At 39.5% G+C, this 25,207-nt stretch overlaps 2 protein-coding genes across 5 annotated transcripts in view; one reads left to right on the top strand and one right to left on the bottom strand.

Moving 5' to 3' along the window:
* RARS2 (arginyl-tRNA synthetase 2, mitochondrial) overlaps positions 1 to 22,911 on the bottom strand; it is a 61,974-nt gene extending 39,063 nt beyond the window's left edge. The window contains exons 1-5 of one of the 3 annotated variants that reach the window (XM_082730614.1): positions 22,830 to 22,911; positions 21,546 to 21,641; positions 6,484 to 6,557; positions 3,790 to 3,892; positions 2,353 to 2,436 (exon numbers count right to left, since the gene is read on the bottom strand). Coding sequence is in view for 1 of the 3 variants with exons in the window: in XM_082730613.1 (XP_082586739.1) it covers positions 2,353 to 2,436; positions 3,790 to 3,892; positions 6,484 to 6,557; positions 22,830 to 22,865 (297 nt within the window). In the remaining 2 variants the exon portion in view is untranslated. The remainder of the gene's footprint in view (positions 1 to 2,352; positions 2,437 to 3,789; positions 3,893 to 6,483; positions 6,558 to 21,545; positions 21,642 to 22,829) is intronic. The other 2 variants (XM_082730613.1, XM_082730615.1) reach the window with 2 other exon arrangements.
* Positions 22,912 to 22,978: 67 nt separating this feature from the next.
* The window catches only part of ORC3 (origin recognition complex subunit 3), a 68,721-nt gene continuing 66,492 nt past the window's right edge, over positions 22,979 to 25,207 (top strand). Inside the window, exon 1 of one of the 2 annotated variants that reach the window (XM_082730607.1) lies at positions 22,979 to 23,102. In XM_082730607.1, coding sequence (XP_082586733.1) covers positions 23,079 to 23,102 — 24 coding nt within the window. In that variant the 5' untranslated portion in view covers positions 22,979 to 23,078. The remainder of the gene's footprint in view (positions 23,103 to 25,207) is intronic. The other variant, XM_082730608.1, reaches the window with a different exon arrangement.

Genomic DNA, 25,207 nt, shown 5'->3' with positions numbered 1-25,207 from the left:
GCCAGATGTAGAAGAATTTAGGTTTTGAGCAAACAAGGCTTATCATTAAAAAACTGCAACTTTTAACCAGGCACATTCAATTTTCCTTTGACTATGGGTGTTCATTAGTTTAGGATGTACCTTTACTGTGACACTGAACAGGGCTACCGTGAGCAATCTGCTTGTTCCTTTAATAAAAATCACACTAAGATCCAGGCATTCAAGGCTACAGTGAGGGAGGATTTCCAGGTGATAAAGAGTAGCTGGACCTCAAAGCACTAGATCTTGTCCCTGTGTTGTCAAATGAGAAGGATTTGGGAATACTTTTAATAAGCAAGCTAGTGTGCATTCTTAAATTGGAGAAAATCTCATAGTTTGTTCACTGTAATAATAAAGCATGAAAATTTGTGGCCACTGACATTTTAAAAGAAGTAAACACATGCCTTGCTTGATATATAAAACACATCTCTTTCAGTCAAGGTGGCTGTAAAGGCAACTTCATCTAATAGTACATTTTCCCACCTCAGGGAAAATTTATAAAGGTAAAATATTGCTGCCTATGAACTAGACTGGAGTTTGGTGGGCACTGTGGTGAGCTGCATTTCTGCTTCTATAAAAATCGAGACTGTTGGGGCGCCTGGGTGGCTCAGTGGGTTAAAGCCTCTGTCTTCAGCTCGAGTCGTGATCCTCGGGTCCGGGAATCAAGCCCCGCATCGGGCTCTCTGCTCAGCGGGGAGCCTGCTTCCCCCTCTCTCTGTCTGCCTCTCTGCCTACTTGTGATCTCTCTGTGTCAAATAAATAAATAAAATCTTAAAAAAAAAATCGAGACTGTTGGGGCAACTGGGTGGGTCAGTCAGTTAAGTGCCTGATTTTGGTTCAGGTCATGATCTCAGAGTCTTGGGGTCCTCCTCCCACTCATGCCCTCTAACAAATACATAAAATATTATCTCTAATAAATAAATATTTATCTATTTACCATTTATTTGAGAGAGTGTTCAAGTGCATGGGAGCACAGGGAGTGGGAGGGGCAGAGGGAAAGGGAAAAGCAGGCTCTCCACTGAGTAGGGAGACCAATATGGGGCTTGATTCCTGGGCCCTGGGATCATCTGAGCCGAAAGCAGATGCTTAACTGACTGAGCCACCCAGGTGCCCCAATAAATAAAATCTTAAAAAAATATACTTGTGATCATAATCGGAAGAAAGAGTACTAATTTAGAAATGGTAAATTAGACTCAATGGTTTACTAAATTGACATGAAACGTTACCAACTAAGAGCCTAACAGGCTGCAGTCACTTTTCAACAAGCTCAAAACAAATTTCCTTTTTGTCCTTGTGACTGATTTTGGTTAATTATCTCTCCTTGAAGTACGAAGGATAAAAAGATAAAAGAAAAAAATTCAAGGATCTAGAGGCAAGCATATTAACACTAACTCTCCCTCGGAAGACTGATCGGGCAGATGGGCAAATGCCTATTATCTGTATAATCTTGGTGAGAAATTATATTAGAAATTTTGGTTTTATAATAATTTTCAATTCAAGACTGCAGCATTACTAAGCCTGACCAACTCAAAACCAGTATTTCTTAAAAAACAAAACTAAACTAAATAACAGCCTAAAGCATGCATTATGATAAATTTTCAATTTCAACTGAGATTAAACTCTCAACAAAAGATCTCATACCACTGCCTATCCAGGATTACCTGTCCTCCAGTCTTACACGAGACCCAGTTCCTTTATATCATTTCTCCAACTCTTCCAGGCCATCCTGAGTTTTCTGATCTTTCTTATGCTTATTGTATCGATCCAACTTTTGTTTTAATACTTGTTTTATTAAAAGAATAAGCTATCTTATAGTTTCATCTGTATAAATCTCATGCTACCAATAGATTACAGGCTACCAGAGAGCTAAAACCAGCAGTACTCTTTGGGCATTCAATATAGAGTCCATTAATTCATTCAATTATAGCTATCTCACACCTACTGCATGCCAGGCACTGTGCTAGGAACTGGGGATCCAACATTCTCAACAGAGAGAAAAACAGATGCTATAAGCTCTAATGGAAATTAATTTAAAGGGCAAGAGGCATTAATCAAATAAAAAGATGTATAATAGTAACTATGATAAGTTCTGCAAAGGAGAGATACCCACTGATGGTAGAGCACATAAATGAAGGGGACAGAAAGGCACAGCCCAGGAAACATAAAGAACTGAAGGGTAAGCAGGAGTTAACTTGGGGTGGCACTCCAAGAAGGAGAATCAGAATGTGTAAGGTTCTGAGGCAAGAGGAGGTGACGTTTAAGAACTGGGGGAAAACCACTGTAGCTAAATCAGACTGAGTAAAGGTGCATAGCTGGAACATAATCCATTCTTACCTTTGTTAACAATTCTCTGTTAATTTTGAAATTTACAGTCCCTCGACCAGTGCTGATTTCACTCACCACTGTATCACATTTTAGCTGAAAAGATTTAAAAAAAAAAAAAAAGGTAAAATTAAGTATGTTATATAACAAGCGTAATGATATTTATAGTTTTAATACTATCACTTTGGAGTCCAAACACAGCAGGTACATCATATCTCTGTCATTAAATCCAGACCTGGGCCTTAGCCAATCTGTTCAATTCTATCACTTGACAAGCTTCCTCCTTTTCTAGCCTAGAATACTACTCTATATTCAGAATCTCTTCTTCTTTCCCATTCTCTCACTTCAAATTCTCCACCTCACATGGAAGGAAGCCAGTATCACTTCACCCCCCAACCTGATGTGCCCTGACAAGCAGTGAACTCTTTTTATCTCACCCACTTTGCACAAGAGCCACAGGACATTTCATTCGGTCAGGCCCTACGCCGCCAGCACTTGTACCCCCACAAAAAATAGGTATCATTTAAATACTTGGTCTTCACTGAATAGACCTTAAAATTTTAACCAACTAGATTTCTAAGCACCTGATATATCCATGAAACTTGAAGAGATACCTGTTTTCACTGAAGAATCACTAGTCTTTACATTTGAGACTCACAGGATATGGGGGAAGGAACTAAATACCGTAATCAGAAAAATTCTACTCCTCGTGTACTTCCTGATAAAAATCTAGGTTGATTTTCTGATCAAATAAATATTTACTCAGCTATCAAAGCTCTTTTATTATACTCATTCTTTACACATTTTTTTCTATGATAGTGACTTTCATTGTTCCAATCCTTCAGTGTGCCCAGAAGCCTCTGTGTCACATGTAATAACCGTATTTTAAAAACCCTGTTTTTTATGGTATTACATTAATAATTTAGATTTGGTCATTCTCTACAATCCTTTCAATTCCCCTTTTAGATACCAAACCCAACAGAGAAATTAGAAATGAATGAGTTTATTAAATTATCTAGCCACTTCTTCTCTGCAATCATGATTCTATTTACACCTAATCATTTTTTCTCATATTTTAATGCTCATCTTCTCAGAAACTCATTTTAAAAATTGCAACCCACTGCTCTAATTTATCAAGCTTGTTCTCTTAAATTCAGAAGTCCATCCAGCTTCAATCTGTAAATTTAATTAACACTTCAGTCCTCCTGTAAGTAGTTAATCAAAAAATTGAACAATGTCAGCTCAAGAGGAATGCTTTATAGCTAATTTGAAAAATCATCTTAACCTTATAGCACATGGCTAAAATGAATTTAAATTGTATTTTCCAAGGTGCCTTGAACAAAAACAACACTATTAAATTCATTATTATGCCTGAGATAGCCTGCAGAGTTTTTTCTTTTTTTACTAAGTTTGTTATAATGTCTAAAAAAGATAATAGTGCTGAAGTACCTTCTCTGCCAGTCTTGTGGCTTGAACTTGAATATCTGGTCTTGAACGGTCATTGTTGTTTTCCAATAGAGAATCCACAGAGAGCTGAAAATCAGCTACTTCTCTAGAGACAAAAAACAAAATAGGAAAAAGCTGTAATATCTTTAAAACATTACTAGTGTAACAACAACAACAACAACAACAACTAACCATTATGGATTCTTCAATACAATTTTATCAGAAAGAAAGGGTTTTGCTTTAAAAATATAAAGCAAAGACATTAGAAGTATCAACTTGTATTTATTTAGAACTTTATCTTCTTTAGTTCTTCTTCTATTCCTCTTCTAATACTTAACTATAACTTTATTATATCTCTGTGAGATAGGTAGTTCAAAGTGTAATAAAAAATTTAACTGATGTACAAACATCTAGGTAATTACCCAGCTAGAACATCCTCTGACATTAATAAGCAACTAGAGGGGGCGCCTGGGTGGCTCAGCTGTTAAGTGGCTGACTTCGGCTCAGGTATGATCCTGGGGTCCTGGGATTGAGCCCCATGTCTGTCTCCCTGCTTGGTGGGAGGCTGCTTCCCCTCACCCTCTTCCCCTGCTTGTGGTAATACTTGCTACGTCTGCCAAATAAATAAATAAATAAATAAATAAATAAATAAATCTTTAAAAAAAAGAAAAAAAGGAACTAGAAAATGAGATTCCATGGGCACAATAAGTGATTAAACCACTGTTTAATCCACTGTCACTGAAACAAAAGGACCTATTTTAGAGGAGGTACAAATGACTTCATTTTTATCACTCTTGACATTCAGGGATATACCTAAAATATCTTATGATCTCTGTTTTACATCACATTAAGCCACCTGGTCAACAAAGACCATTATGAATTTTCTTGAGCCTTGAGGCACATGGGTGGCTCAGTCAGCTGGGTGTCTGGCTCTTGATTCCGACTTAGGTCATGATATCAGGGTTGTGGGACTGAGTCCAGTGTCAGCTCTGTGCTAGACATGGAGACTGCTTGGGATTCTCCTCTCCTTCTCTCTCTGTGCTCTCCCTCACCCCTGCTACCCCACTCATGTATTCACTCTCAAAAAAAAAAAAAAAAAAAAAAAAATATATATATATATATATAGAGAGAGAGAGAGAGAGAGAGAGAGAAGAAAAAAATACTTTTCTTGAGATCCTTCCCAATATTTATTCTCTATAAACCAAAGGTATAGTGAAATATAGTATCATTAAAGTAGAACTGCCCAAAGGAGTTCTAGGCAGGTTTAGAAAATCTTCTTCAAAAGATGGGCCAAGGGGCACCTGGGTGGCTCAATCGGTTAAGCAGAGGTCTTGGGTTCAGGTCATGATCCCAGGGTCCTGGGATGGAGCCCAACATTGGGCTCCCTGCTCAGTGGAGAGCCTGCTTTTCCTTCTCCCTGCTGCTCTATCTATGCTCTCTAGTTCTCTGTCAAATAAATAAATAATATCTTAAAAAAAAAATGGGCCAAGATTGTTTAGCTTATTAAAGGCCCCTGACACATAAAATAAAAAGCAGGGATTTTCAATATCATTTTATTATTATGCAAAATGCCATTTATAGATTTTATGAAATAGGTAACTGGCTTCAGATATAACATTAATAGATGTGTAATTAGAAGATCCCCTTGGTCTGTGGTTGCCTTTGTTCTTAGAACTCATTGTAAAGTAAGCTACAGCAGGACACTTTAAAGATGCTTTCTTTCAACAAGGCCAAATGTAGCCTTTCTCTTCCTCTTCCACTTACTCTTTGTCTATTCCTGGAACAATAATCTTCATCCTACCCTCTCCTGAAATCCTGACAAAGTTAAGGAGACAAAATATTCAGACATAATGGTAATGATAATTATATCTTCCCAAAGCTTTGGGTTTAAATGCCTACTATGTAGCTAATTTCTTGTCATTATTAATTGACTGAGAGGACATTTTATTTAAGTACATAATTTTTTTTAGCCAAATGGTAAAGAAGCATCAGTCAGAAGGACCAATCTCACAAAAGATATCTTCCTGTATCCATGAAAGGAACTAAGGGTTTTATGTTTTCTATCACCAGGCGTTCTCAAATGGAATCAAACAAAAAACCTGAAAACCACAAAAAACCCTAGCAGGTAAATATAGCACTAGAGTGTTCAAGCAACAGATAGTGTATAATCTCTAAAATCCCTTCAAAAACCCTGAAAAAAAAAAATTTTTTTTTTTTGAGAGTGTGAGTGAGAGAGAGAGAGAAGCAGGGAGGAGGGGCAGAGAGAGAGCGAGAAGCAGACTCTCCGCTGAGCAGGGACTCTGGGATCACAACTGGAGCTGAAGGCAGATACCCATCTGACTGAGCCACCAAGGCACCCCTCCAAACCCTGAAATTTTAACTGTAATCTTAGTCCTTTTATTTGCTGTCACAGAATTAAATTTTGACTTTGTTCCTAATTTTCCTTAAAGACTTTTCCATAATTATCATTAATAGCATAAACATCAAACATCATAAGAGTACTAATTTAATGTGCCATGTCAAAGTAGGTAAAATACAGATTTTATTTCACTATTTAAGTGAATGGGAGTAACAGGTTACAACACATTTTATGGTTTATTTCAAGGTCTATTCTGTAAATTGAAGAACAATTTTTTTTTTTTTTTTTTTGCATACCGACAAAGTCAGCAACATTTTAAGTTGTTACAAATACTTAACTCTTTTCTGGAAATTGGAACTGCAGATATTGACTTGATCAAGTTTTCTGGTGGAAGATCTAACACTCTGGAAAGCTGAACATTAAAAAAAAAGAAAAGAAAAAGCAAGATTGTTAATAATCTGTACCAGATTCAATGCAATACTACTCAACAAAAAGAACATTCAGATACTTAACTTAAATAAGCCTCAAATGCACTATGCTAAGTGACAAAAACCCAACTCTGGTAACAGACTATATAGTATATGATTTTATTTACCTGACATTCTGGAAAACCCAAAACTATGAGAGAGAGAGAGAGAGAGAGAGAATCTTAAGCAGGCTCCAACTTGGTGCAGAGCCCCACACAGGTATGGATCTCATGACCCTAAGATCGACCTGAGCTGAAATGAAAAGTCAGATGCCCTATCAACTAAGCCACCCAGGTGCCCCTTAGTATATGTTGATTTTTGAATTCATGTCTCAGAGTACAGTCTTTATTTTTAAATTCTAGTCATTGGAAACTGCATTACAAAAGCCTCTACAAAAAAGGTTATTTCCTTAGGCCATTTTCCTAGGGGTGGATAAACATTTCCACCACATTTATAGAATAAAGGCTCTAACAGTTCGTGCTTATATTACAAAGAATTCTTGCCAATATAGGTATACCAATAAGAGAGGTTCTATTAAAATTTCTTTTAGAAAAAAGAAAAAAATGATTCAAATTCCACGTCCACTTTTACTGGCTATTAGTCCAAAGGAAAGCTATCTTACATAATTGAGCTTAAGCTTTCCCGTATGAAAAATGGGGATAATCTATTAAACTAGGGTTCTTAGACACCTGGTTGACTCAGTTAGTTAAGTGACTGCCTTCCACTCAGATCATGATCTTGAAGTCCCAGGACTGAGTCCCTCATTGGGCTCCATGATCAGCAGGGAGTCTGCTTCTCCCTCTGACCCTCCCCACTCTGATGCTCTCTCTCTCTCATTCTCTCTCAATAAAGAAACAAAAACTCTTAAAAAAAATAAACTAGGGTTCTTATAAGGATTAAGAAAAATGTGTCACACAATAAGCATGTAATAAATATTATCTTCTTCCTTTAAAATTAAGGTTTTATTTTGGACATTAAGGGCCTATTTAGCCAGAGCGATTTCATCTTGGTTAAGCAGTAATTTTGTTGTTTATGCAGTAAAACTTAAACTGACCCTGCCCCTCCCCCGCCTCCAGGGGAATTTACTTAAAAGCAAGTCTGGGAAACCAGTAAAATATGGTCGACCAGTCCCTGATAACAGAGCCCAAATGCAATAGATGAGTCGGCCCAGGTGGAGACATCCAATCAGTGGAGCAAGCATACTGTCTCCCTATCTACCTGGGCCCTGCCTTTTGGGTGCCAATTCTGACCAAGGTGATAGGCTAGTTCAAATAGCTACTATGGGGTGAACTGTAATTCAATTGGCCACCCATGTGTGACCTAGCATGACTGTGCAGCTTTTTCTGTGTGTTGCAATCTCATTGGCCACCTATATGGCCAGGCTCAACCACATGGCCTTTGCTCTATAAAAGTTAATCTGTGAGGCAGGGAGTCCTCGCTCTCTCTGTAAGAGACGGCCCTGACCAGTAGGTTTGATTCTCGATGCTTGGCGTGAAATAAAGCTTTGCTTGACCTTCTCTTTTTATCAGTCTTGCTCCTTTGGTCACGGACCCTACCCTAACAGACATAACGTCTCCCAAACTTACCATAACCACTAAGATTTTATGCCTATCTTAAATATAAAGTCTGCTAGAAAACAAAACAATACAAAATTTAGTTATATAGGTCAATTTTAAAGCTTTTCAGCTGAAAAATAAGTTTTGAACTTCGGTAATGTTTACATCCAGGGGCGCCTGGGTGGCTCAGCGGGTTGGAGCCTCTGCCTTCGGCTCAGGTTATGATCCCGGGGTCCTGGGATAGAGCCCTTCTGCTCGGCGGGGAGCCTGCTTCCTCCTCTCTGCCTGCCTGACTACTTGTGATCTCTGTCGAATAAATAAATAAATAAAATCTTAGGAAAAAAAAAAATGTTTACATCCAAATGAGCAACACACAAAAAATTCTGTTTCCAATATGAACTAAAAATTACTTAAAAATTGCTTATTTCTGGGGTGCTTGGGTGGCTCAGCGGGTTAAGTGCCAGCCAGTCTTTGGCTCGGGTCATGATCCCGGGGTCCCTGCCTGGTAAGGGAGTCACCTCCCCTTTCCCCCTCAGCCACCCCAACCCCTTGTGCTCTCTCTCATTCTCTCTCAAATAAATAAAATCTTCAAAAGAATTGCTTATTTCTTTTATTATATCTCAGTTGCTCCAAAAAAAGGCTCTGAGGGGAATTAACACATAAAAATAAAATGGAGGTATAAAATCATACCAGAAAACCCAAGGTCAAGATAGTTACTATGCTTTTTAGCATTCAAGGTACAAAAAGGAATCTAATTATATAATACAGTGCTGCCTGGCAACAAACTTTTCCTAAAAGTAAATTCTAAGACCAAGTTATATTCATGAAAATTTAAATATCAAAATAGAAAATATCTTCAATGGCAGTTTCCCAAAGGCACAGAAAGATATTTATATGATGTAAATTAGAAAACCAAAATAAAAAGACTGATGGAAAAGGAGAAATGGAGAGTCACTGGTTACAAGGAGCAGAGAGTTTCAGTTTTACAAATGAAGAGTCTGGATAGGGTTGGTGGTGATGGTTGCATAGCCATGTTAATGGACTTAATGCCACTGAACTGCACAATTAAAAATAGTTAAAATGGTAATTTTATGTTGTATGTATTTTCTCATAATTAAAAACAAAACAAATTTTAAAAACCTAAAAAGACTCTGGGATAAGTAGGGGAAGGAAGCCTTCTTTACATTATCTCCCAACTGCCAACTTCCACCCATTATCAAATTAAAATGGAAAGGGTGGAAGAAAGAATAGAGAAAGGAAAGGAAGGTAGGTCATACATGGGCAGACTGGTTGGTTGGTTCTCCAGCAACAAACAGGATAGGCACAGTCCAAAGTTACAAACTTCAAAAGGGACAGCCAAGGAGACAAACCGCAACTTGTGAAGAAGAATGGAGCAGCCTTGTTTGGCAAGCCTCTTAACTTGAATTAACAATTCTCATCAATACTCCAAGCTGAAGAGGAAAAAAATGAATCCCATTATTTTTTTTATCTGTGATTGGAGGGAGAGGCTACAGAGCTGTGGGAGAGAAGGAGTAAAACAGAGACGTGAATTCTGTACTTTTCAGAAGTAAAGATTCTAGGGCAGCACACCAAAGTTCTCTCCAATGGAAACAACAACACATTCCCCAATTAAATGGAGATCTCGATATGGTTTTGTATGGGCAGTAAGAATCAGAGGAGGAACTTTTACAGCAAGGTGAAAAGATATCAGAGCTACCTAAGCAAAATTTAATATGTCAGGTCAGAGTTCAGGAATAATATATACATGTCACCAGAACCTACCAGAGAGACAAGCGTGGAAAAGCCTTAGAATTTATATTTTTGTAATCACAAAAGCAACGTGGGCCAAGAACAAATCTCACATGGAGAGTGAAGACACCCACACAATGCAGGAAACAATCAGAAAGTGTGGGCAGGATGGTCAAGCATGTGCAAGATGAAAAATAGGCAAAACAAGCAGACAAACTGGAAGTGGGGGAGAGGAGAAGAGAGGGAAGGACGAAAGATCAAAGAACTCTTGTCTAGAAAAATACAACCAAATGAATACAAAGGCATTCATCAAAAGTGCTTCAAGATTTGTGAACACAGTAAGAACTAAAAGAAAAAGATAAAAGGGAGTCTAAAAATTAACAAATTGATGATCAAACATTTTTATTATAGAATTAAGAAACAAAACATTCATAACTAAAAATAAATGACCTATGATAATCAGAAAATACAGATTTTTAAAAAACATAAATTGAAAGCAATCAGAGAAAAAGAAATAAAATTGGGTACAAGATAATCCAACCTTATGATAACTGGTGTCCCTAAAGAAGAAAAAGAGCAGGAAAGCAAGCAGACAGGAAGATAGGTACAGTGGTTCTCCAGCAGTATATACCATAACAATAAAGAGAAAAAAACCAAAGCCACACTCTTCAAAAAGTGATAGCCAAGAAAACGTGCAGAAGGTTCTGAAGAAGAATGGAGCAGTCTTGTATAGAGCAGGGCTTCTTGGTCTCTCTTGTCACAAGGTATAGAGACGAAGGAACAAAAGCCAAGAAAAAGAAAAAGCATTCTTAGATAGAGATCTTGGCTCCCCAAAAAACAAGGCCTGAGAAAAGAACTTTGCACAGGTAGTTTATTTGGGAGGCAATTCCTGAGGGTTCAAGTGACAGACTGAGAAGTGTGGGAAGGAAGGAGGAAAAGTTAAGATTGTGCTGACAAGGTTACTGCTGTACACACTGGGGCTTAATTTTCCAAGCACACACAAGGTCTAATAAAATGGTCTATCCAAAAACAGGAGGAAAGAGCTTCCATTCCCCATGGACTGAGAGCTGTTCTTGAGGGTGTTAACTGCCACATTCGAGCTGAGTATAGGCTGGGACCAGCAGGCTTTTAGACTAGATAAGGTGCTATTAGTAGTAAGCGACTGGAAGCACACGTGGTCACACAAGCAGCAGTGGGTACCAGAAGTGTGACCAAAGTGATGGTAGGGCCTAACAGTCAATAAAAGGGAAAATTTCCCTGAAATAAGGGACCAAATTTAAATTGTGGCATACTGCTTGCAATGACACACAACAGTAAAATAAAAGAACTAGATCTCCATGCACAATTATGGATATATCTTTTTTTTTTTTAATTGAGCCTAAGAAACAAAAAACCCAAGTTGTAAAAGGATGATTACAGTTTAACTACCACTCACATAAATTTTATTAACTTGTAGAAGAATACTATCTAGGGATATATTCATAGGTAGTGACATGCACAGATAAAATGAACACAAAACCTCACATGGGAGGAAAGAGTTTGCAGCCAGGGATCGGTACCCAGAAGATTTTAATGGTAACGGTTTTTAAAGCTGGGTGATGGGTACATAATAACTATAATTTTCTCCATGATTAAATATTTTGTTAAAAAAAGCAAATCTGGGGTACCTGGGTGGCTCGGTCAAATGACTGCCTTTGGCTCAGGTCATGATCCTCGAGTCCCAGGATCAAGTCCCAAGTCAGGCTCCCTGCTCAGGTGGGGAATCTGCTCCTCCCGATAACCCACCCCTCTCATGCTCTCTCTCTCTCTCTCTCTCACTCTCTCTCAAATAAATAAATAAGATCTTTACAAAAAAAAGAACAACCTACAGATCAAAATAACTACTATGTCAGGAAAATATAATTTGGAAAACTCAACACAGATACATCCTACTTAAGTTACGAAATTTCAAAAATAAAGCACCCAACTAAGAAAACTCCAGGGATGAAACAAATGCAGTTTACTTTGTAGCCATATTACCTAACCACAAAGATCATGATCTGGTTAAAATGAATAATTTAGCAATGATATTATATAGAACTAGATCCTTCACAGGAAAAGTTGTAAAGCGGTATGTTTAGTTTCACTTGCTCACCTGTGTTTTAATCTGAATTGCCAACATATGAAAACTGATAAACTTTAAAATAACATTGTCTGTATGCATTTGCATCTGCTGTATCTGTCTTTGGAAAATTCAGATTCATAAAATCTGGTGTTACTGACTTATTTCTAAAATGAAGATTTCTGATATTACTTCTAAACATATGATTTTTTTTTTTTAAAGACTTATTTTAGAGAGGGAGCACAGGACCCATGTGGGGGGAGGGACAGAGGGAGAGAAGCTCAAGCTTCCCTCCTGAGCTGGGTGGGGCACCTGAGGCTGATCCTAGGACCCCTGAGATCCTGAATTGAGCTAAGAGGCCAACACTAAATCTAGTCAAACTGAGCCACCCCAGTGCCCCATAAACATGCTAATTTTCTAATGATTTAAATCACCTTTTGATACTTCTAGGGTTATTTTATCTAAGAAGTCAAATTTCTTTAAAACAAAAACAACAGGGGCGCCTGGGTGGCTCAGTGGGTTAAGCCGCTGTCTTCGGCTCAGGTCATGATCTCAGGGTCCTAGGATCGAGTCCCGCATCGGGCTCTCTGCTCAGCAGGGAGCCTGCTTCCTCCTCTCTCTCTGCCAGCCTCTCTGCCTACTTGTGATCTCTCTCAGTCAAATAAATAAATAAAATCTTAAAAACAAAACAAAACAAAACATAAATAAGTTAGGAGTGCATGGATGGCTCAGTTAAGTGTCTGCCTTCAGTTTGGGTTGTGGTCCCAGGGTCGTGGGATTAAGCCCTCAGACTGGCTCTTTCTGCTTGGCAGGGAGCTTGGCAGGAAGTCTGCTTCTCCCTCTGCCTGCTTCTCTGACTACTTGTGATCTTTCTCTCTCAAATAAATAAAATCTTAAGAAAAAAAAAAAAGAGAGAGAGAAAAAGAACCAAGTTAAAAAAAAAGTACTATGAGCTCCTCTGAAAAATCTGCTTATAAAGAAATCCAGCCAATTAAACCATACCTTAGGAAAAGGATTGGTGGTAAGCATCTTATCCAATTCAATATAAAATGCATAGGAGGGGCACTTGGGTGGCACAGTCAGTTAAGTGTCTTGATTCCTTGAGTTTCAGCTCAGGTCATGATCTTAGACTCTTGGGCTCTGCACTCAGTGGGGTGTCTGCTTGAGATTCTTTTTCCCCTCCCTCTGTCCTCTCCACACCCTCCCCCTCTGTCTCTCTCTAAAATAAATAAATCTTAGAAAAATAAAATGCATAGGGAACAAGATACGGTTAACAGACAGTGTTACACACTTTGAGAAAGGTACCCAAATTAAGAAATGCAAAGGAAGTTATACCAACTACAAAAACATCCTCAGGTCTAATGGCAAGTGTTGATATCATCTAAATTCGAAGTATCAAAATTCTTAAGATTTTATTTGAGAGAGTGAGAATGCATGTGCGCACATCTGGCGGTGGTACAGGGGGAGAGGGTGAAGCAGACTCCCTGATGAGCAAGGAGCCCAACATGAGGCCCAACCCAATAATGAGGAAGAAGAAGGCTAGCTGAAGACAAAGCATAAGCAGACACCCTGCAACTCCCCCCCCCCACTCCCAGGTGACATGAGTGTAACATTCTGCCAGGAATCTCCCACCTATCTTAAGGTTCTACCTTGCTAGAGGGGGAAAACAACCTCAACTTGACGGTGGCAAGACCTCTGGTATCTCCTATGTGGGTCCTCCTATGTGAAAGTTGTCTTGTAAACCTCTTTTTCCTTACTTCCCCAGCTGCTGAGTATAATCAGCCACTCCTCAAAACCCCGGTACTGCAGCTTTTTCTGCCCACGGGTCCTGTCCCTATGCTTTAATAAAACCACCAATTTGCACCAAAGACATTTCAAGAATTCTTTCTTGGTTGTAGACTCCAGATCTCCACCCACTGACTCTCACGGGTATTGCAAAAACCACATCACCAGGACCTCGAAATCATGACCTAAGCCCAGCTGCCCTTGAAATAATCAAAAATTTAAAAAAAGACTTCAAATTGTAATGTTTTTCAGGGCAGGTAGGTGGCTCAGTTGATTAAGCATCTGCCTTCAGTTCAGATCATGATCCCAGAGTCCTGGGATTGAGGTCTGCATCAGGCTCCCTGCTCAGTGGGGAGTCTGCTTCTCTCCTCCTGCCATTCCTCATGCTTGCGTGCTGGCTCTCAGGCATATCTGCGCACTTGCTCTCTTTCTTTTGGTCTCTCAAGTAAATTGTAAACCAAAACAAACTGTAATGTTTTTCAAAATCTCATTTCATAAAGTAGAGGACTCATTTCAGATTTAGCAATAACCATGAATTACATTTTAATTTCTTTTTCTTTAAACTCAAGCAAAACAATATTTTTAATTTAAAATAGCATTCTGGTCTTGGGTACATAGGGAATCAATACTATTATACATTTTGTAGTTGGACATTTTTCTTTTATTTTGAAAGATTTTATTTATCTGAGAGAGAACACGAGCAGAAGGGAGGGGCACAGGGAGAGAGAGAAGCAGACCCCCTATTGAGCAGGAAGCTCAATGAGGGGCTTGATGCCAGGACCCTGAGATCATGACTTGGGTGGAAGGCAGACACTTACCAACTGAGCCACCCAGGCACCCCATCAGTTGGACATTCTCTATCAGAAAACTTAAAAAAAAAACTAAAAAAAGAAAAAGCACCTCAAAATAAAAACTCATTACAATATGCCTAATTTTTGTAAGAAAGCCTATCCATCCAGTACTCCTTTTATTGTGCCTGTATAACTGAAAAGAAATATTATATAAAATAAAGGTCAACCAATGTTAGTAATGATTATTTATGGGGGAGGGTTTTTTCTTTTCTTTTCTTTTCTTTTTTAATTCTTTTACCTTTCTGGTTTAATTCTTTACAATGGCCCCACAGTTATTTTTGCAAAAATGAGAAATATTTTTTCTTTACCAAAACACAACTTTACAAAAGTACTGTTAAAAAGATTCCTATTGGAAATTAAGTTGTATGATTCAGATATGTAGCTTTCTGGTTACCTAACTTCAGGTGAGGTTAAAAAGTTCACCTGGATAATGGATAATAATTAGGTCCCCTTCATAAAGCCTCTGGGATTGTAGTAGGGTGGAAAAGGGGTTTAAAATACCCTGACTTCAGAATTCTGAGGATGTAATGTAACAATAACTATCATTTATTGAATAATACAGTGTACCAAATACAATCCTAAACTCTATATACAATTCTAAACACTATACATTAATTCATTGAATTCTAATGACAAGACTAAAAGGTAACTAATTTTCCAGATTTTACAGAGGAGGCACAGAGAACTTACATACCTATGAAAGGAAAGGCTGGATTTAAACCCATTATGTCTTCCACAGTCAACATTCTTAATCATGATACTTGTGGTTCCCACATTTTGCTGTGCGTTGTAATGACCCAAGGATTTTTAGAGCTCACTGATGCCTGACTTCCACGTGCAAATATTCTGGTGTGACTGGGTAACGGGATATTAAAAAGTTATCTGGTTAATTCCAGTGTGCAGTAAAGTGTGGCAACCATATGTGCTGTGACACTGTACCTTTCTGTCTCCTGGTCATCCTTGGTTATTGGTTATCAAGCCTAGAGGAAGATCAGAACCACCTGATGATTTTTTGAACTTCAAGGCCCCTATGTCACCCAGACCAATGGGCCTGGGCTATGGTATTTTTTAATGCTTCTCAGGTGATTCCAGTCTATAAACTAGGCTTGGGAATGAATATCTTTCAAATAGGTGGGGCACCAAAAAAAAAAAAAAAAGAAAGAAAGAAAAAAAAATTAACAACTACTGTCAAGTGGTGGAATATCAGAGAGCACGTTTTGTTTTGTTTTTTAAATATTTTATTTATTTATTTGAGAGAGAGTCAGTGAGAGAGAGTATGAGCAAGGAGAAGGTCAGAGAGAGAAGCAGACTCCCCGTGGAGCTGGGAGCCCGAGGAGGGACTCAGTCAGAGGACTCCAGAATCATGACCTGAGCTGAAGGCAGTCGCTTAACCACCTGAGCCACCCAGGTGCCCAGAGAGCCTGGTTTTTAATTCACCCAGATTCTCATAGGTCGCGAATTATTTTGGAAATAGTAAGACTGTCTTTAACTGTCTCTGAGCTCGGATTTAGTGCTTTCTCTGATGAGAATGTGGCCTACAAGTTTCCTTAACTAAAGGATTTCTTCTTTCCCCTTCAAAAAAAGTTGTTTCTCCTGGCATTGGGCTTCACCTAGGACTACCATGAATAAAACATGGGCCTATTGATAACTATCTACTTGAGACAGTAAAAAAAAGTTTTACCGATGAAAGAATAAAGAAAAGAAAAAAATTTTACAGAATATGCTAAAAATTACTCAATGAAGATAAGACCACAACAATAAAACTCAAAATTTTAATAGAGAAATAAAATCCACAAAATATTAAAAATTTTCCTTGACAAACTAACACAATGAATAAGGAAGAAATCTGAGGTTTGAAAGAGAACATGTAAGAGAGTATAAAAAATGAAAATTCATATAAGCCAGATCTGGTTTGGGAACCTAAGATCAGAGATTCTAATGTGTAATATAATAATGACTAATATGTATTCAGTGCTTACAATGTACCAGATACAATTATAAATCTTAGATCTGGCAACGTAACATCAGAGTTCCTAATAGACTCCCACTTCCAGGGTACCCAATATGAAAAAGCACACTAATTAACCAGGATGTGGGAGGTTCTCAACCATTCCTTTTCCATTAGGCACACACAATTTCTACCCCAAGTATCCAAGTACTGAACACAACGCCAAAAAAATATCCTCTCATCCTGGTTCTAGACAGGTTCTAAATTCAATTAGGAGTTAAACTTGCTAGGTTCAAGATCAAAATCTCTGGTAATTTAACAAAAAATCCGATTTTGCAGGCACCAGCAGATTAAGTGCCTTCGGCTCAGGTCATATCCCAGGGTGCTGGGATCAAGTCCCACAGCGGGCTCCCTGCTCAGCAGGGAGTGTGCTGCTCCCTTTCCCTCTGCTCTTCCCCCTGCTTGTGCTCTCTTGCTCTCTCCATCAAATAAATAAACAAAATATTTAAATAAATCTAATTTTGCTAATGAAAAAGAGATCCTCATGCCTTAGCAATCAGACATATAGGTAGCAAAACTGGCATTTCATATGAAAACTAGTTCTGCATTTTTAAAAAGATTTTACTTATTTATTTGTGAGAAAAAGAATTAAGCCGGAGGAGGAACAGAAGGAAAGGAAGAGGCAGACTCCCCACAGAGCAGGGACCCCCCCCCCCCCAACATATGGTGCAATCCCAGGCCCCTGAGATCATGACCTGATCCAAAGGCAGATGTTTAATTAACGAGCTCCCCTAGCTCTGCATTTTTACCCATATAACAGTCTATAGGCCACAAGTCTTAAAATTCTTAAAATGTTATCATTCACTCTTTCAGATCTTAAATTACTTAAACTGTCTATTATCCCTGATTATTCCTTACTTCTTTTTTTTTTTTTTTTAGATTTTATTTTTTTGACAGAGATCTCAAGTAGATGGAGAGGCAGAGAGAGAGAGAGAGAGAGAGAGAGAGAGAGAAAAGCAGGCTCCCTGCTGAGCAGAGAGCCCCATGAGGGACTTGATCCCAGGACCCTGAGATCATGACCTGAGCCGAAGGCAGCGGCTTAACCCACTGAGCCACCCAGGCGCCCTATTCCTTACTTCTGATTCTGATATAATCAGGTCTGGTGTGCAAATATGCCACCAAGAGCCAATGCACAAACACTCCCACACTTGTACAGACTCTCTTCAGATACAGGTCTGGTTTAACTCAGACTCAAACTGGCAGCAAACCAGGTAACAACTGAACCTTTAGAGTTCAGAAGAGAACTTTCCAAAAGACTTGGAAGACAAGTTATTACCAAGTATCTATAATGAAAGAATTTTAACACAGCTCTTGAAGAACTTACAGTTTTAAGCAGAACTGAATGCTGGTGGGCCTGTGAGAACAGGTTAGAAGCGAAGTATACATTTAGACCATTTAGTCAGTCCTGTTGTTCACCTGAATGCGGATGAGTATCTTCCCCACACAACTATTTCAGCTTTTACTAGATGACAACTGGTCATCAAATTTAATTGCTCCTTGAGGCCACACCTGAAATCTAACAGAACTCATCAACAGTCAAAGAATCCTGTCTTCTATTCAGTAAGACAGTTAGCAGTATACCTCTTCTAGCACATTATATAAATATAAACTAATGAGAAGAGCTTACGGCCACTTAAGATACAACAACCAAGCACAGCTTGTGATCCTATACTGGACAAAAATACTGAAAAAAATCAGCAAAACTGGAATGGAGTATACACTAAATGAAAGCATTATATGGTATTATGTGAATCTAATGACTATACCATGCTGGGTAAGATAAGCCTTGTTCTTAGAAGTAAACAATGAGGGACTGACAGGTTAAGGAGCATGCTTTACGAAACCCACTCTCAAGGGATACAGGAAATATATATAGACAGAATGATGAAGCAAAGGTGGTAAAATGTTAATTGGTGGCTCTGGGTAAGAAAGTATATGGAGTTCTTTGCACTATTATCACAACTTTTCTGTAATTTTGACATTCAAAATTAAAAGTAAAAAAAAATAAATAAATAAAACGAACTCCCTGGATTTATTTATTTTTTTAAGTAGGCTCCACACAACTAGTGTGGAACCCAACACAGGACTTGAACTCAAAACCCTGAATCAAGACCTCAGCGGTAATCAAGTCCAATGCTAAACTGAATGAGCCACACTTCCGCCCTTCAGCGGGATGTTTTAAACTTAACATCAAACTCTAAATGAAAGGAAACTGAGAAAGGGAAACAATCTACATTCCATTATTATGTTTCTGAGCCAAATACAGTGGGGAACATTTTACAAAGGTTTTTCTACATAATAAAGAGAATTCGAGCTTTGAGTAAAAAAGCGGGGTTAGTAGTTCAACTTGACAATTTTGTTGCTCGGTAAGTTTTTCTTTCACCTTCCTGAGTGTCAGTGTCTTCCTCTAAGAAACGGAGACAATGCTACAGATAGGATGACTGAAAAGATTAAACATGATAGTATCAAATACTGTACACTTTCGTGCACACCATTGTCCTAAGTGGCAGGAGACAAATTTCTATGGGATTCCTAGTTTCTGCATGTCTTGTAAGCAGACATAAAATTTTTTCAAGGATGTCCATATAGAAAACAGATTTGTAAGACAGAAATAGTGTCCCAGTCTAGAGCAAAGGGAAACATGCTTACTTCCCATCCTCAAAGCCTCAAGGGTCCCTCTTCTATGTGACAGAGCACCTGGCCTGTGCACATATCATCTATCTGACCTTCTTCACATCACCCTGTGCTTAGAAGAGTGGCCTGGGGAACCGATATAAGTAAATGCTGACACTCTGTCTACTACTATTGCTGTGAATAATCCTTTTCTTCCACCCAGGGAACTCATGTTTTCTGCCACCACCCATGGAACTGTGATAGACTAGTAAGGTAAAGTCACAAACCCCTCAGTTTTTGAGTCTATGCACTTTCTGTTAACATGTCATTAGATCTTATCAATAGCCCCATGAAGTTCACCAAAACTGCATGGTACAAGTGAGATATTACACAAACAATAGTTATTATTGTTTTCTTCATCATTATCATTAATCCTTGCAACAATCCTGTAAACTTGGAATCAATACCACCATTTTCTAGCTGACAGGTTAATTAACCTGCCAAGAGTGAGTCAGTCACACAAATGGATTTTAATCCTTTCCACTTTTTTTTATCTCACAGCTTTAAAATTATGAACTCATTTGGTGAAGCTGCAAACTTTATATTACATTACAATAGATGACTTATTCTTTAACTATGTATAAACAGCCTTTTGTTTCAGGCACTCTGCTGGTGCTAGAGAAATAGTGAATAAAACATGCTGTCTTCATGAAGCCTGTAGAGAAAACACACCAAAACAAGGAAAACAAAACAAAATAACTAATTACCTAATAATAATTAGCAAGTGAAATAATTACTAACTCTTATAGATGCTATGATGGAAGCAAACAAGGGTCTGAGATAGAGAGCAACTGGAGGACACACCTTTCAAACTACAGGTTGTCAGTTGGGAATAAATTCAGTGAGTCCCAACCAGGATTTTCTAAAAAATGTGGTACAGAAAAGAATGCACATACATTATAAGTACTGTTTTGTGAAATTTCCATCTAGCACAAAGAGTCATTATATAAAATCATTTCCTTTAAGGCACAGGGAATCATCTATGCAATGGGAATGGAAACACCTTGCTTTGTTAGAAAAGCAAAATTACAGTGGGGCTAGGATCTTGCAGAAAGGAATAGGGTGGTATGAATGGATGTTGGAAAGAAAGATGTTAAGGTTCTGGTATAGTTTGTGCAATGCAGTTTTAAATAGATAAGTGACATGATTTTACACTTGAGAAGTCACTTTTTTTGCTATAAGGAGGATGTATTTAAAGGAGGGCAAGGATGGAAACAGACCCATCAGAATGCTGTTGTAAGCAAATGACATAGGTGATAATAGTAGCTGGGTTTGGGGTGAGGAAAGGAAAGGGCAACAGGGATGGAAAAGAATGGAAAGATTCAAGATATTAGTTTGAAGATACAGAGTCCAAAGGACTTACTGAGGTGAGGCCCAAGAGGCATATTCTAAATTTCAGTCCCATCCAAATACTGTGGTTCCGTGAACATACACCACGCTCTCATGGGTCTGTTGCCCACACATATGATGTTCTTGGGATACCCTACCACACCCTAAGCTCTCACCCTACTAACCTGGTACACATTCCTATCCATCCTTCCTTCAGGACTGAGGCTCCATATTACCTTTTCCACAAAGCATTCCTGACATTTGGAAGCTGTCTTCGCCATATTCCCTTAGCACTTCATACATTTCTAATACAATGGTTACAGACTGTATTGCAATTAACTGTTTATACATGTGTTTCCACAAGTTAGTCCAGAGCCAGGCCAGGCCAGAAGCCATATTCTACTCATTTTAAACCTTGGGACTGATGATAGTGCTTAGAAAAATGTAGATTCATTGTCAAAATTTGCTGAGTGAATGTGCCATTTCTAGCAAACGATCCTTATTCATAAAGATATGTATTGTACATATTTTAATTTAACCTCATTTCAGGTCATCCGTCAATGACTCCATGTGTGGAGAAATATGTATCTGCTTAGTTTATGTTGCCAGAGAAATCTATTATATTCTGTTTAATGATCAGATTGTGCTTCTTGCCTTCATAAACTGATAGCACAGCATACAGGAAAGGGCTGATTTTGAAGTTAGACCCCTGTTCATAAACCATCTCTTCAATTTACTGACCATGAACTAGCCTTGGGTAGGTTTTTAATCTCTGGATCTCAGCCTGTTCAACTGTATAAGGTTAATACTTCTATGTCATAGGGTCATCATGGGGCTTAAATGTGAATGTAAAGCAACTAGCACAAATACACACTACATACCAGTTCCTGTTTCTCCAACTTAACTTCTTTACAAGGAAGAATACAGCCTTTGCAAAACTAAACACAAAATGTTTCTGCTCCCGGCATTATTTTGACCTATAGGGTGAGAAAGGAAAACGTCTTACCTCTCCCCCCTCCAAACACAGCTGGACAATGAGGTCCCAAACTACCTACTCTGGATATAGCCTACTCTCTACATTAGAATGACTTTACTGTTTCTTGGTCTTCATTATAACTCCTGCCCAGACAAATAGCTTGATTATTCATTGCTGAAAAACCAATTCTTCAAGAAAAAGCACCAGCAGTTTGTACCCTAAGATTCTTTGCACTCCCTTGCCTTCTGTGAAGATCAGTATGTAATCAAGCCATCTCCTCCACTCCCTTGCCCTTTCACCCTGGGCCACCGAAAGACCAGCCTTAAACTGTACTTCAGATTCTCAAGAAAAATCTGACCTTGACTTCCCAGAAACGACCACACTCTGCTGAAGTATTCTTTCTTCCCCCAGTAAACCATAAACTCAGCTTTGTCCTATCAGAAGGTCCTGGGTGGTATCTGAGAAGCCGGCATTGGATGGGGCAATACGACTATAAGCACAAAGACACGGCAGAGGAATTTTCCCACGGAAGTCCAGAAATACTGTAAAAATAAGCTGAGGGAAATTATATACCAGGCAGAATACGTCCACTAATATGCCCATTAATAAAAAAGGAAATGGGTTTGTCAATTGAAAGTTTCTTTGCAATTTCAAAATTTGTTTTTGCTGAAATCTAATGTTCACGTGTTTTATTCCTTTTATTACAGAGCTGTTCACAGAGAGGACTCTGAATCAAGAAAAACAGCCTCTCACGTTGCCTTTGGAGTTACCAAAAATAACGCTAGGACAGACGACCAAAATGACTGCAACAAACGACCAGTTTTTAAATTAGATCCTTTCGAATGAAAATTCAGATCCCTTAGCAATTTCACCAATTGTAAGGGACACTGATTTCTAGTGGATTCTAACCACGGTCCAGTGACTTTCCACTAGGGTCAAGCTTATAAATCTCTGGGGTAGAAAGGACTGAGGGAAGCAACATCTACTTTTTAGGATTTACTTTTCTCCTTGAAAAACAGATTTGGGTTGCATGGCTGACCCTCCACCAGGTCTGCCTCCACAGCTCGAGCAGCTCCAGAGAGGAGGGAGAAGGCGACCGAAACAGGGTTTTCGTGGAATCCTCCTCTCGCTGACTGAGGGCTGACCCGGGGTGGGGGTTCCGCTCCTACTGCCAGTTCCCGGTCCGTACCTGACAGGCGATGGACCTGCGGAAGCCACAAGCCATGTCCGCCTCCACGAAACGCGCACCAAACTCCTGACCCAATCCTCGCCCCGCCCTCCTCCGTACGCCCCGCCTATGCGCGCCGGAAGCCCGCTCGGGAGGATTCTGCCAACCAATCAGGAAGCCGCGTGGCCCGCCAATAACCTCTGCCCTGCTGCCGCGAGGGAGCGCGGGAAATCCCGAGTGCCGCTGCAAATCCCGCGGGCCGCTGGGACCATGGCCACCTCCTCGGTGTCCAAGGTAGGTGGGGAGGAGGTACGCCCACCAGACTCGGCCCTCGCCTCTTTCTCTTTTGGAAAAGGGATGTAGCAGAGGTTACGTAGGCCTCAATGAACAGGCTCGAGGGGTAGGGAGTGGCGGGCTGAGCCGAAGCGTCCTTACTCTAGGTGCAGTGGAGGTCAGTTTTGCTCGGGGAGCGAAGACACCGACCAGCCTTAGTTGTTTTGGCCTGGAGGACTTTTAAGATCTGGTTTGTGGAGGTCGAATCCCCCCGAGGACGTGCCCCCCCCCCGTCCCTTCCTTTTTCTTTCTTATAAATGTGCGGCAAGCATTCCGTTAGGTACGAGATAGAGTGGTAAACAAAATAGACTGTGCTCAAAAAAGACATTAAACACCGATGAGGTGATGATAACAAATTGTGGTTAAGTGTTAGCAAGAATGCCTGGGGTCTGGGAAAGTTTGGAGAAAAGGATATTTTAGCTGAGACCTGAAAAAAGTAGCAGTTAGGCAAAGGATTGGGGGTAGGGAGTCTGTTCTAGCGTAGGGAATGACATGTTCTTTGGCCCAGAGGATAGAAATAAGATGACCTATCAAAGAAGTTGAAATATCAGTATAATCAGAGAGGAAACCTTGTGAAAAATGAGAATGAAAAAGTTGTGTTGGGGGCGGGAGGGAGGAGACCACATAGACCTCATATGGGCTGCCTTACATGGCTTTCAGGAAGACATGATAGTCTGGTTGGTAAGAAGATAAATTGTCCAATATAAGTACCCAGTAGCCACATGTGGCTATTTCAGTTTTAATTAAAATTAAATAAGAAATTCATATTCCCAGTTTTACTAGCCACATTTCAAGTGCTCAGTAACCACATGTGGTGGTGACTACCATATTAGTGCAGAGACATGATATTTCTCCTTCATTACCAAAAGTTCAGTTGTACAGCACTGCTACAGACCCAAGCAAGACTGTTAGTAATATTGTGAGTGCAGCCAGGAGCCGCTGAAGTTAAGCTGAGATAAAGTTGAGAATGTAGATGAAAAAACTACAAACTCATTTCTCCCTACGTTAAAACAGTAGATTAGAGGGCTCTGCCATGGATCTGATCTTTAATTTTGATTAAATTAAACTAGAATTATGGGAAGGTGTGCCTTCTGAGACTAGTATCAAAGGGGAATTTAAAGCTCTATTAGAGCTTAAGTCTATAGAATATTGACTATGATGCTAGGTGCAAATGCCAGAAGAGGTTTAACTGTGCTTGTGTAGCCTGGTTACAGGGGTGAAAGAGCACCTGACTCCAGGGTCCCAAACAGACCACCTTCAGCCCCTTGCTACCGACAAAATCCTAAATCGGAGAAATGAGTGGTAGGGAAACTAGAAAGGAATGGGGTGGAGGACCACCCCGCCCTAGACGTGCTGGGGTGGGGCGGGGGTGCTTTATGATAATCACCTGTGACCAACAAATAATAACCAACCCCTAAAAAGAAATGAGCCATTGATGGTGTTACCAATAGGAATTTTAAAAAGATTTGCGTTCCCTGGTTAGCTTTCCTTGAAAGACCAACCCTAAAGACCCTTGTTGGCAACCCTTTTGGTACCCCTCTCACTCTTGAGAGATTTTTGTGTCTTTACTTAATAAAGTTCTATCGCTTTACTCACCAAAAAAAAAGAAAGAAAGAAAGCGGAATTTGTTTCAGTGAGGCCAGCACTGAGAATTCTGACAGCAACCTAGAGTCTCAAAGATGGTCTGCAAAGTGCTGATAATATTTCCAGGTTTATGTGAGAAAAGTGTAGGACAAAGGAGGGCAGTAGAGGTCAGGTTGATCTTTGTCTTGGAGTCAGTCGTGGGCGGGGTCTTACTGTCTCGGGACAGACCTTATTGATTGAGTGGTTAGTTTCCATTACCATCAGGAGAAGCTGTGCCCACTGGAACTTTTGCCTGAGTTAAGAGATCGGCTGGATGGGGTGCCTGGGTGGCTCAGGTGGTTAGCCACCTACCTGCCTTTGGCTCAGGTCATGGTCTCCAGGTCCTGGAATTGAGCCCTATGTTAGGCTCCCTGACAGGGTCTGCTTCTCTCTCTCCCACCACCCCCTTGTGTTCTCTCTCTCAAATGAATAAATAAAATCGT

The sequence above is a fragment of the Mustela nivalis genome (genome assembly GCF_964662115.1).
Source record: "Mustela nivalis genome assembly, chromosome: 5".
Taxonomy (NCBI): Eukaryota; Metazoa; Chordata; class Mammalia; order Carnivora; family Mustelidae; genus Mustela; species Mustela nivalis.
The sequence above is the reverse complement of the archived record's forward strand: the minus strand, read 5'-3'. Positions and strand labels throughout refer to the sequence as shown.